The sequence below is a fragment of the Prionailurus viverrinus genome, chromosome D1 (genome assembly GCF_022837055.1).
Source record: "Prionailurus viverrinus isolate Anna chromosome D1, UM_Priviv_1.0, whole genome shotgun sequence".
In the NCBI taxonomy this organism is placed as follows: Eukaryota; Metazoa; Chordata; class Mammalia; order Carnivora; family Felidae; genus Prionailurus; species Prionailurus viverrinus.
Genome location: NC_062570.1, coordinates 49,433,051 through 49,446,195, shown reverse-complemented (window position 1 = coordinate 49,446,195; position 13,145 = coordinate 49,433,051). Strand labels below are relative to the sequence as shown.

Sequence of the window (13,145 nt, the reverse complement as noted above, 5' to 3'; positions counted from 1 at the left end):
CATTTTGAGTCTATTTTTGTGTATGGGGTAAGAAAGTGGTCTAATTACATAATTATGTATATAGCTGTCCAGTTTACTCAGTGCCATTTATTGAAGAGATTGTCTTTTTTTCCATTGTGTATTCTTCTTTGTTGTAAATTAGTTGACCAAGTAATTGTGGATTTATTTCAGGACTCTCTATTCTATTTCACTGATATATGTGTGTGTTTTTGTGCTAGTACCATACTGTTTTTATTGCTGTAACTTTGTAGTTATTCTTGAAATCTGAGATTGTGATATCTGTAGCTTTGTCCTTGTTTTCCCAGATTACTTCAGCTCTTTAGAGTCTTTTATGGTTCCATTCAAATTTTAGGATTATTTGTTACAGTTTTGTGAAAAATACTCTTGGTATTTTGATAGGGATTGTGTTAAGTCTGTAGATTATTTTGGGTAGTATGGACATTTTATTAATATTAATTCTTCCAGTCTGTGAGCCTGGTGTCTGTTTTCATATGTGTCATCTTCAATTTCTTTAATGTATGGTTTTCAGAGTACAGGTCTTTCACCTCCTTGGTTAACTTTATTCTTTGGTATTCTTTTTGGTACAATTTTAGATGGAAATTAAAAAAAATTTTTTTTTTTTTAATTTTTTTTTTTTTCAACGTTTATTTATTTTTGGGACAGAGAGAGACAGAGCATGAACGGGGGAGGGGCAGAGAGAGAGGGAGACACAGATTCGGAAACAGGCTCCAGGCTCCGAGCCATCAGCCCAGAGCCTGACGCGGGGCTCGAACTCACGGACCGCGAGATCGTGACCTGGCTGAAGTCGGACGCTTAACCGACTGCGCCACCCAGGCGCCCCCAAAAAAATTTTTTTAAATGTTTATTTTTGAGAAAATGAGAGACAGAGTGGGGGAGGTTAGAGAGGGAGGCACCGAATCTGAAGCAGGCTCCAGTCTCTGAGTTGTCAGCACAGAGCTCGATGCGGGGCTTGAACTCACGAACTATGAGATCATGACCTGAGCTGAAGTTGGCCACTTAACCAGATGAGCCACCCAGGCACCCCTGGAGTTGATCTCTTAATTTCTCTTTGTGCTGCTTCATTATTGGTATATAGAAACACAACTGATATCTATATATTAATTTTGTGACCTGCCACTTTACTGACTTCATTTATTACTTATAGTAGTTTTTTGGTGGAATCTTTAGGGTTTTTTTATGCATAGTGTCATGTCATTTGCAAATAGTGATAATTTAACTTTTTCCTTACTGATTTAGATGCCTTTTATTTTTCTTGTCTAATTGCTGTGGCTAGGACTTCCAGTAATATGTTGAATTCAAGTGGTGAGAGTGGACATCCTTGTTTTATTCCTGATCTAGAGGAAAAGCTGTCAGGTTTTCAACATTGAGTATGATGTTAGCTATAGGTTTGTCTATATGGCTTTTACTATGTTGAGGTATGTTCCCTCTACCCACTTTGTTTAGAATTTTTATCATGAATGGATGTTGTATTTTGTCAAATGCTTTTTCTGGATCTAGTGAGATTACCATATGGTTTTTATCCTTCCTCCTGTTAATGTGTTGTATCACACTGATGGATTTTTGAATATTGAACCATCTTTGCTCCCTGGACTAAGTCCCATTTTATTGTGGTGAATGATCTTTTCAGTGAATTATTGAATTCAGTTTCTAATATTTTGTTGAGAATTTTTGTATCTATGTTTATCAGAGATATGGGCCTGTAGTCAGTATCATCATTATTGTCATCATCTTTTTTTTTTTTGTAGTATCTTTGTCTGATTTTAGTATCAGGATAATGCTGGCCTTGAAGAACAAATTTGGAAGTTTTTCTTCCTCTCTGAATTTTTGGAATATTTTGAAAAGAATAGGTGTTAACTTTTCCTTAAATGTTTGGTAGAATTTATTTGTAAATCCTTCATATCCTGGATGTGTTTGTTGAGAGGCTTTTTTTTTTTTTTAAATGTTTATTCATTTTTGAGAGACAAAGAGCATGAGTGGGGGAGGGGCAGAGAGAGAGAGGGAGACACAAGATCTAAAACAGGCTCCAGGCTATGAGTTGTCAGCACAGAGCCCAATGCAGGTCTCGAACTCATGAACTGTGAGATCATGACCTGAATTGAAGTCAGATGCTTAACCAACTGAGCCACCCAGGCTCCCCTATTGAGAGTTTTTTTTATTACCAATTCTTTTTTTTTTTTTTTTTTTTTAAACTAGTAAACAGTGTGCTCAGTTTTTTAATTTCTTCCTATTTAAGTTTTGGAAGATTTTATGTTTCTAGGAATTTATCCTTCATTTTTAGGTTGTCCAGTTTGTTGGTATATGATCTTTCATAGTCTCTTATATTTCTTGGTATTTCTGTGGTGTCAGTTGTTATTTCTCCTGTTTTATTTCTGATTTTAATTTATTTGAGTTCTATTTTTTTCTTGATAACTCTGGCTAAAGATTTATAAATTTTGTTTTGTTTATTCAAAGAACCAGCCCTTGGTTTCATTAATCTTTTCTTTTACTGTTATTGTTGTTTTTGTTATTGTTTAGTCTCTGTTTCATTCATTTCCTCTTTGATCTGTATTATTTCCTTCCCTCTGCAATCTTTGGTATTCTTTTTTTCTTTTTCTAGTTCCTTTAGGTGTAAGGTTAGATTGTTTATTTGAGATTTTTCTTGTTTTTTGAGGTAGGCCTGTATCACTATAAACTTACCTCTTAGAACTGCTTTTGCTGCATCCCAAGGATTTTTGATCAGTATGCTTCCATTCTCTTTTGCCTTCATGTATACTTTGATTTCCTCTTTGATTTCTTCATTGACCTGTTGGTTGGTGAGTAGTAGGTTGTTTAGCCTCCACATGTTGTGTTTTTTTCTGTTTTTTTTTCTCTTGTGCTTGATTTCTAGTTTTATATTATTGTAATTGGAAAAAACGCTTGATATGATTTCAGTCTTCTTAAATTTATTGAGATTTGTTTTGTGGCCTGACATGATCTGTCCCAGAGAATATTCCATATGCACTTGAAATGAATGAGTATTTTTCTGTTTTGGGGTGGAATATTCTGTATGTATCTGTTAAGTCCATATGGTCTAATCTGTTATTCAAAGCCACTATTTCCTTAGTGATTTTCATCCTGGATAATCTATCCATTGATGTAAGTGGAGTTTTAAAGGCCCTTACTATTATTGTATTACTATCATTTTCTCCCTTTATGTCTGTTCATATTTGCTTTATGTATTTAGGTGCTCCAATGTTGGATGCATAGTTATTTACAGTTGTTAAATTCTCTTTTTGCACAGATCTTTTATCACTATGTAATGTCCTTATTTGTTTGTTGTTACAGTCTTTGTTTTAAAATCATTTTGTCTGATATAAGGATTTTTATTTCAGCTTTTCTTTCTTCTGCTTCCATTTGTGAAATATCTTTTTTCATCCCTTCCTTTCAGTCTGCATGTGTCTTTAGGTCTGAAATGAGTTTCTTGTAGGCATCGTATAGATGGATTGTTCTTTCTTTTCTTTTTTTTTTTAAGTTTATTTATTTTGAGAGAGAGTGAGAGTGGGGGGAGGGACAGAGAAAGAGGAGAGAGACACAATTCCAAGCAGGCTCTGTGCTGACAGCCCGGACGTGGGGCTCAATCTCAGGAAACCATGAGATCATGACCTGAGCTGAAATCAAGAGTCAGGACATTTAATTGAGCCACCCAGGTGTCTGGATGGGTCTTATTTTTTTTAATTCATATAGTCACACTGTATCTTTTGATTGGAGTATTTAATAGTTTATTTACATTAAAAATAATTATTGATTGGTATTACAGAACATCATTTCATATGTTCAATGGCCATTTGGTTGGTTTTTTTTTAATGTTTGCTGTCCTTTTTTAATTTTAAAAATATATTTATTTTAAGTAATCTCTACACCCAACCTTGGGCTTGAACTCACAACCCCGAGATCAAGAGCTGCATGGTTTTCTGACTGAATCAGCCAGGCACCCCTCATTATTTTCTTTTGTGCAGTACCAGTTCAAATGTTTTGACTATTTGTTTTTTTTTGAGTTTTCTCTGTGTTTAAAAATTAACAGTATGGGTTCTCTATATAATAGACACAAGCTCTCTGTTATGTGTTGCAAATATCTTTTATTTAAATATCTTTTCCATTCTGTCTTGCCTTTTCATTCTTTTAAGATATCTTTTGATGAATAGAAGTTTTCACTCTAATGTAGTCAAGTTTAATAAGCTCTTCCTTTATGGTTATTCCTTTCTGAATCTTGTTAAAAAAAAAGTCTTTCCCTACGCTTTGGTCATGAAAACATTCTTTTATATTCTAGAAATTTTATTATTTCACTTGCACATGTAGATCACCAGCCCACCTGGAACTGACTTTTCTGTAATACAAGGTAGGGGGTAATTTCATTTTTAGTTGGTTCTTTATTAAATGTACCTGATCATTTGTTAAAGTCTTTTTGCCTGCTCATTAAAAATTTCCAACTTTTATTTCTTTAAGCATATAAAAACATTTATGACTATATATAGTATATTTTTTAATAGTATAATATAGAGATTAGGAATGTGGCTTTAGTATACACTGCTTGTGTTCAAATCTCTATCTTAAATTGTTATTTGTTTTTGTTTTAAGTTTTTAAAATGTTTATTTATTTGGGGGGGGGGGAGCGGCAGAGACAGAGGGAGACACAGAATATGAAGCAGGCTCTGGGGTCTGAGCTGTCAGCACAGAGCCCAGTGCAGGGCTCCAACTCATGGACCGCAAGATCATGACCTGAGCCAAAGTCAGATGCTTAACTCGACTGAGCCACCCAGGCTTCTCTCTGTCTTAAATTATTAATCCAACATTTATTTCCTGAGCATCTACTATGTGTCAGTCCCTCTTGTGTGTTGGGGATATCACAGCAAACAAAACAGGCAAAAGTCTCTGCCTTCATGTGATGCTGGTCAGAGAGAGACAGGCAATAATCAAAAGAATATAAATTATATTAAGTAGGGATATGTGTATGGATAATCAGAGAAGAGAGTAAAGAGGATGAAGTTTAAAAAAGCGTGGTCAGGGAAGCCTTCACTGAGGGGGTGATAATTGGATAAACACCTGGCAGAGTTGAGGTAGCAGATCTTATGACTACCGTGGGGAAAGAATATTATAGGAAGAGGTGATAGCAAATATAAAGCTCCTGAGGCAGGAGTGTTCCTAGTGTATTTGAGTAACAGCAAGTAGTAACAGTGAGTCATTGTGGTTGGAACAGATATCAGAGAGTGAGTAATAGATGATGAGGTCAGAGAGGTAACAGGAGCCATTGAAGAATTTTGAGCACTGCAGTGACATGATCTGAATACATTTAAGAGCATCATTTTGGCTATTTTGTTTATAATAGATTGCATTGTGGGTGTGGGGATGGCAAGGGGAGAAATAGACCACTTGTGAGACTGATATAATAATTTAATGCTGCTCTTTGGTTGGAGCAGTGTAGAGGCAGCAAAGATTGTGAGAAGTAACTGGGGTCTGTGTATTTTGTAAAGATAGAGCCAATAAGATTTGCTGATTGATTAGACATAGAGAGTGACAGAAAGAGGAGTCAAGGATGGCTCCGGGGTCTTGGGCATGAACTACATGGAAAAGAGACAGTTCCTATTAAGTGAGATGGGGAAAACTATGTAAGGAAAATGTGTGCAAGAGGGATGAGGAGTTGAGTTTTTGATGTGTTAAGTTAGAAATGCCTGTAAGACATGTATGTGTATATATGATGAGTAAGCTGTTAGAGGATTCTCAAATTTTAGGGGGGTTTTTTGGTGTTTTTCCTGGAAGGTCAGCTGAGAAAGTGTAGATGGCATGTGCCAGCAACTTCTCTTTTGGGTGTTGTTACATCTTGTTTCTCCTGCATTACACTGGTCATTTCGGTGCTGCCTTACTTCTCCAGTGGTAAGATTTGCATATTGATTGGGCTGCTGCCCAAATACTCCCTTCTCCAGAGATGTAAAGGCACTCTTGTTCTTCGTAGTCACTGCCCTAAGCTTGTAATCCCCCAGAACCATTCTTATTTTTTTGTGGATTTTGGGTTGTGGCTCCCCTTTAGCCTGCTTCAGTATATTTTCTTTCAGGGATTCCTTAACATTCTTTTGTCTGTTCTTGGAGTTCTTGTTTGTTTTTCTAGATCTTTTTGGCTTCAGAAAGTCTCTTTTCTATTGTTTTCAAGGATTTAGAGTAGAAATGGTGAGGCAGTATGTGCACTTTGTCTGCAGTTTTGATCCAGTCTTCCTGTTTTTAATAAAAAGAATAAATGTCTATGGAAAAGTGACAAAATACATAGTGATAAAAATAACATTTGTATTTGCATAGTGACTATTTTTTTTAATGTTTGTTTATTTTTGAGTGTGCAAGCAGGGGAGGGGCAAGAAGAGGGGGACAGAGGATCCAAAGTGGGCTGTGCACTGATAGCAGCAATCACAAACCGTGAGATCATGACCTGAGTCAAAGTCACACGCTCAACAGACTGAGCCACCAGGTGCCCCCATAGTGACTATTTTGGTTTATTTCTTCCGTTTTTTCCAAAACATTAAAATAAATATATCTATCATCTGTCTTACCTAGCAAGTATTTTCTCATGTAATTATAAGCTGCATAATTGGGATTTCTCTTCAAGAAAATGTTCTGGGGCTTGCTCTTTGGTATCTCTCATCTGGCCTCTGCACTCTGACAGTAAGTGTAACTCCACTTAGTTGCTTTAGCACGACTAGAAGGCTGAGTAAGGACTTGTGGGCTTGCAGAGAAGGTGTGACCATTGCTTACAGTATGTCCCTGTTACATGGGGAAGGGACAGTCATCTCCTGGTGAGGATTAGAGCCAATATTGTTCTTTGTTTCTTCAAGTTATCTTATTGTCAATTTAAAAATTAAATTCTTTTTCTCTCTCACCTACAGTTCACTTAGCAGCCATGGAAGGCCACCTTCACTGTTTTAAATTCCTACTCAGTAGAATGAACAGCACCACACAGGCTCTAAAAGCCTTCAATGATAATGGAGAAAATGTATTGGATTTGGCCCAGAGGTTCTTTAAACAGAACATTTTGGAGTTTATCCAAGGGGCTGAGTATGAACAAAGTGATTCAAAAGATCAGGAAAGTAAGTAATAAACCTGGAGTGTGGTAGCATTTAATAAGTAGAGTAAGTGGAAAAAGAAAATAAGTTATAAGGAAAATATTGTATTTAAATATGTTACTTATAATTGTCTACCCATTCATTCAGTTTGTCTTTGGTATTATAAAATATTTTAGGCAGAAATATATAGAGATTAATGTGATGACCATTCTTTATGCCACTAATTTAAGGATAAACTGTTATACATATAGTTAAAGTTTCTTGGTTCTGTCTCCTTCATATCATTCTTTTTCTTCCTTCTCAGAGGTAAATATTGTTTTCAATTTAGAATTCTATTCTACAGGTTTTAATTTTAATTTTTTTAACTAAGTTTATTTATTTTGAGAGAGAGCACAAATTGGGGAGGGGCAGAGAGAGAGGGAGAGAGACAGACAGATAGAATCCCAAGCGGACTCCATGCTGCCAGTGCAGAGTCTGACACGGGGCTTGAACTCATAAAACCACAGTATCATGACCTGAGCTGAAACCAAGAGTATATGCTTAACTGACTAAGCCACCCAGTGTCCCTACATATTTTATATTTAATGTATATGTACTTACAAAAATATGCACTACTCTGTGTTTTTGGAGTAAGAGACTTAACCTGTTCTAACAAAGAAATCATAAAATTCAGCAGCTTAAGGATTTATATGACAGCCCATATTGGAGAGTGAATCTATGCTGTGCAGTCATTCAAGAACTGGCTTTCTTTCCAACTAGCTCTCTCTGGTTGTAGCTAATTCAGTAGGAGGTGGGGAGGAGCAAGACTGTAAGGTTAGGACCAGAGATTTTAAAGGTCTAATTTGTATCCATCACTTTTGCTAACAATTCCATTGGCAAAAGTTTAGCCACGTGGGCATACTAGCTGTGAGGAAACCTGGAGAATTCAGTATTTAGCTGAGAAGACTTACTCAGCTACAACTCCCTTAATATTGAAGGAAGGGGATTTTAGTGGATGACTAGTAGTCTTTGAAACTTCTCTTAAAATCTTAAGGAAATGACATAAAACAGTATTCATTCTTCTATTCCTTGCTTTTTTCCAGAAAATACTATGTTTTGGGGTTTTTATTAAGCTGATAGATATACCTATTCTTTTTAAGTGTTTGTATAGTATTGTATTTTATGAAAACCATTATTTATCCATTTTCCAATTTGACATTTAGATTGTTTTTCACTATTATAGTAATGTGGTTGGGAATGTTCTTGTATGTGTCTTCTTATATACACATACAAGAGATTCTGTGGAGAAGTGCTTTACTACCTTTTTAACACAGAGCCCACATAGAAAATATTTTTATGGCACATTGGGATTGTTGGATGAGGCTGTTGGTGGAACTGCCTGTCTTCTCTGAAGACTGAGAGTTAAGAGCCCTGTTTGGGTAAATAGGTGTGATATTCTACTTTAGGGTTTGCTTGGTGGGATATGCCCTTCGTCAGTATAAACAGGCATTGCTACATTCTTCATCAGGTGCTTGTAGAAGTTTGCACTCTAATCAGCAACGTTTGATGGGAATTTAGAGAAATGATATTTGATAGTCAGACTTTAAAATGTTTGCCAGCTGATTGGATATGAAAAGGTTTAATTTGTATTTTGATTTGCATTTTTTTGATTGCGAATGAGGTTGAACATCCTTCTGTAAGTTATTGGTTCTTCTAGTTTTTTTCTTCTATGAATTGCCTGCCTATACTTTTCTCCCTTTTTAAAAACTGTATTCTTTGCCCTTTTCTAAATAATTTGAGTTCTTTATATAGTCTAGATTCTAATCCTTTATTAATTTTATCAGATATAGATATTTTCTCTCACACTGTGGCTTGTTTTTTCACTTTGATGAGGATATCCTTTATTTATTTATTTACTTATTTAATTTATTATTTATTATTTATTTATTTTTAAGGGGATATCCTTTTTTTATTAAAACAATTTTTTTAAATATTTGTTTATTTTTGAGAGAGAGACAGAGTGTGAGCAGGGCAGGAGCAGAGAGAGAGGGAGACACACAATCTGAGGCAGGCTCCAGGCCCCGAGCTGTCAGCACAGAGCCCGACGTGGGGCTTGAACTCACAAACCGTGAGATCATGACCTGAGCCGAAGTTGAACTCTCAACCAACTGAGCCACCCAAACTCCCCCTCCTTTTTTTTAAAATGAATTTTATTTAAGTATGATTTACATGTAATAAACTGTATTCATTTAGTGTGCTGTTAGGTGAGTTTGGATGTATACACTCATGAAACCATCACAATCAAGATAGAAAACATTTCCACCACCTCTGAAGGTTTTTTTTATAATACCCCTTTATATTTCACCCCTCTTTTCACCCTGGCCCACTTAGTTGCTTTCTGTTAGTATAAATTAGTTTGAATTTTCTTTTTTTTTTTTTTTTAATGTTTTATTTTTGAGAGAGAGAGAGAATGCAAGCTAGGGGAGGGAGAGAGAGAGAGAAGGGGACAGAGGATCCAAAGCAGGCTTTGTGCTGAGAACAGACGGCCTGACGCCAGACTCGAACTCATGAACTGTGAGATCATGACCTGAGCCAAAGTCAGATGTTTAACCTACTGAGCGACCCACGTGCCCTAAGTTTGAATTTTCTAGTAGAACCATTTTAAGATTCATCCCTGTTATGTATATTAATAGTTCATCCTTTTTATTGTTCAACAGTATTCAACTGTATGGATGTAGGCCCCATACAACCTCTGATTTGCTTTATGTCATTATAGATTAGTTTGAATTTTCTAATGGAACCATTTTGAGAATGATTCCTCTATGTTAATAGTTCATTCTTTTTTATTGCTCAATAGTATTCTATTGTATAGATGTACCATATTTGATATATCTGGCAATACTACAGCTTGATTACTCTAGCTTTATATAGTAAGATTTAGAATCAGGTAGTGTAAGTTTCTAACTTTTTCTTTCAAAAATATTCTTTGGGGCGCCTGGGTGGCTCAGTCAGTTAAGCATATGACTTCAGCTCAGGTCATGATCTGTTTGTGAGTTCAAACCCCACATTGGGCTGTGTGCTGACAGCTCAGATTCTGGAGCCTGCTTTGGATTCTGTGTCTCCCTCTCTCTCTGCCCCTCTATGGCTCATATTCTATCTCTCTGTCTCTCTCCAAAGTAAGTAAACATTAAACATTTTTTTTTAATATTCTTTGGCTATTCTGTTTCCTTTTCAGATTTAAAAATGAGAATAGGGACACCTGGGTGACATAGTTGGTTAAGCATCCAACTCTTGATTTTGGCTCAGGTCCTGATCTTGGAGTTGTTATCAGTAAAAACATCTTATCAGGTATTTAATGTGTAGTTAGGAGCTAGGTCAGCCCCTTTTACACAGGCATGTGTATATGTGTATGTGTTTGTATACATACTTATGTATACTTTATCTGCTTCCACTTTATTTTGCTTTCTTCACTTGCAAACAGAGAGTGAGTGTTCTGTGCAAATGTAGGACTTTAGACCAAAAATGTCTTTATGTGAAGGGTTGAAAATGACCATCATGTGTTTTGTGGTGGCCTGAGGGAAGAATGGAATATAGCTAAGCATAGTTCTGGTACAATATTACTTGGCATGTTTGAGGTCCTGAGGGGTGGAAGGGCTACACAGTTAATAGTAATCTTACTTTATGATTGTCCTTTTTATTACTTGTTATTGCATCAATCAAACTAATTCCAATATAACATTATCATAATTGAGTTAATATTGAAATCTGAAATGTGTGACTGCTTGAGTCAAGAAAAATAGAATGAACTCATGTGTTTACTGAAATACTGAATTTCTATTCATAGCCTTAGCATTTCCAGGTCATATGGCTGCCTTTAAGGGTGATTTGGAAATGCTTAAGAAATTAATAGAAGATGGAGTAATCAATATTAATGAACGTGATAATAATGGATCGACTCCTATGCATAAAGGTGAGTTATTCCTGGTTTTGTTTTCAGTTCTGACATAATTACCTTTGAATTATTTACCTTTTAAAATAATTATACTTCAGAAACATGTGAAAGTGTAAAACTTTTCCTGATATCCTAGGACATTTAAGTCTTCCTTATATGGTACTCAGCTTAATTTTCTTTTTTTTTTTTAAATTTTTTTTTTCAATGTTTTATTTATTTTTGAGACAGAGAGAGACAGAGCATGAACGGGGGAGGGGCAGAGAGAGAGGGAGACACAGAATCGGAAACAGGCTCCAGGCTCTGAGCCATCAGCCCAGAGCCTGACGCGGGGCTCGAACTCACGGACCGCGAGATCGTGACCTGGCTGAAGTCGGACGCTTAACCGACTGCGCCACCCAGGCGCCCCGAGAGCTTAATTTTCAATTGAAGTGTGATATTCCTTTTATGATGTCAGAAATTGTCACATTTAGGGTAATTCCAATAGAAATTCTCTTGTGATACTGACATGTTTAGATATGAAATTGACTGCTAGAGAAATTTCTTAGGGCTGACATTTTCTTTGGATTAATAATGGTCTATTAATTCATGCTAAGGCATGAAAAAGGTATACCAGAACTTGAGAAAAAGGTGTAGCAAATTTTTCTTCTTTCTTAGACTCTGAAAAAATGTTTTTACTTCCATAGAAATATCAATGAATGTTTGATTTGAACATATCTTCAAGATGTCTACCACTTTTCTCTGCATTCTCTCCTTCCTTCTATGTGAAATTCTAACATGTTAACTAGCTTTTTGGTTTTTTAATCAGACTGTCAAACTGTCAGTCCTTATTGGGAGTATGTACTCTAGGATTTATTCTTGCCAATCTTCCTTGTATTTATAAAATCAAAAACCAAATCTTTACCCCATCTGAAATTTCCATTCCGCCTCATTTGTGATATATAAGTTCCTTCAGAATCTAACGGCAGGTAATTCTTGTAAAAGTGTTAAAGGGCCTGCCAAGTAGCTCAGTCAGTGGAGCATGCAACTCTTGATCTTGGGGTCGTGAGTTGTAGCCCCATTTTGGGTATAGAGATTTCTTAAAAAGCCCTTAAAAAATGTTAGAGTAAAAGACAGTAAGTAGTCTAGTTAATGCAGTCATGTGTTTTTTAATTTTTTAAAAAGTTGTTTATTTTTGAGAGAGACAGCATGAGTGGGGGTGAGTGTGGGGCAGGGCAGAGAGAGAGGGAGACACAGAATTCCAAGCAGGCTCCACACTGTCAGCACAGAGCCCGATGCGGGGCCCAAACTCACCAACTGTGAGATCATGAGGTGAGTTGAAACCAAGAGTCGGGTGCTTAACCAACTGAGCCACCCTGACACTCCTGCAGTCATGTGTTTGGATTAGGTTTTTATTTTTATAAATAACTTCTGCTGGTCCTGATCACAGACTATGTTCCTGTCGGTTAGGTTCTTAGTTTAATTATTAAAGTTGGTTTAATTCATAAGGAATCTCCAGTATAGAATCTAAGTACCATGTGTACCAGTAGTTTTGGAAGAGAGAGCTTAGGTGGCATAAGAAGAAGGGGAATGCAAAGAGATTTCCCCTACACACAAAGAGGTTTCCACTTTGGCAAACACTCTACCCTAGACTTGGAAAATCTCACTCCTTTGTCTCTACTGGCTGTCTAGGGGTTTAACTCTTCACCATGGGATTTGCGAATGGGGAGGAGACTTAAAATGTGCTCTCTAGATGGATAGTTTAAAATGTGGTGCCCTGGAGCAAAGCCCTCATTTCATATCCTAGATATAAGCACTTCTTATTACTAATATTATGATATGTGGAGTATCATTTAGACACTGTAGCAAAAGATAGGCTTGCTCATGATGCTTAATATGCATCTTTCCAGGAACAATTAAGTTTCACTGAAGGCTGGTTTTCAGCCTTTCTCAGTCACTTCTTCACCACTGGAACTAAGATGGAAATGAGAGATCTGGAAGAAGGTTCTAAAGGGACTGATGTATAACGATAGGGTGTTTGGGATGCAACCATTGTGAGATGGGAGGGTGAAAACTGAGGAGGAACCAGTAGTGTTTGCTCTTCACCCCTTCTCTTGTCAGTCTATCCACTGAGGACACCTAGGGCCAGGAGTGGA

The 13,145-nt window shown here is 36.5% G+C and overlaps 1 protein-coding gene across 1 annotated transcript in view; it reads left to right on the top strand.

Annotated features, from left to right (window-relative positions):
- Nucleotides 1-13,145, top strand: part of ANKRD42 (ankyrin repeat domain 42) — a gene marked incomplete at its 5' end in the record, with an annotated part of 72,551 nt that overhangs the window by 24,282 nt on the left and 35,124 nt on the right. Inside the window, 2 exons of the mRNA XM_047823199.1 lie at nt 6,906-7,106; nt 10,906-11,031. Coding sequence (XP_047679155.1) covers nt 6,906-7,106; nt 10,906-11,031 — 327 coding nt within the window. The remainder of the gene's footprint in view (nt 1-6,905; nt 7,107-10,905; nt 11,032-13,145) is intronic.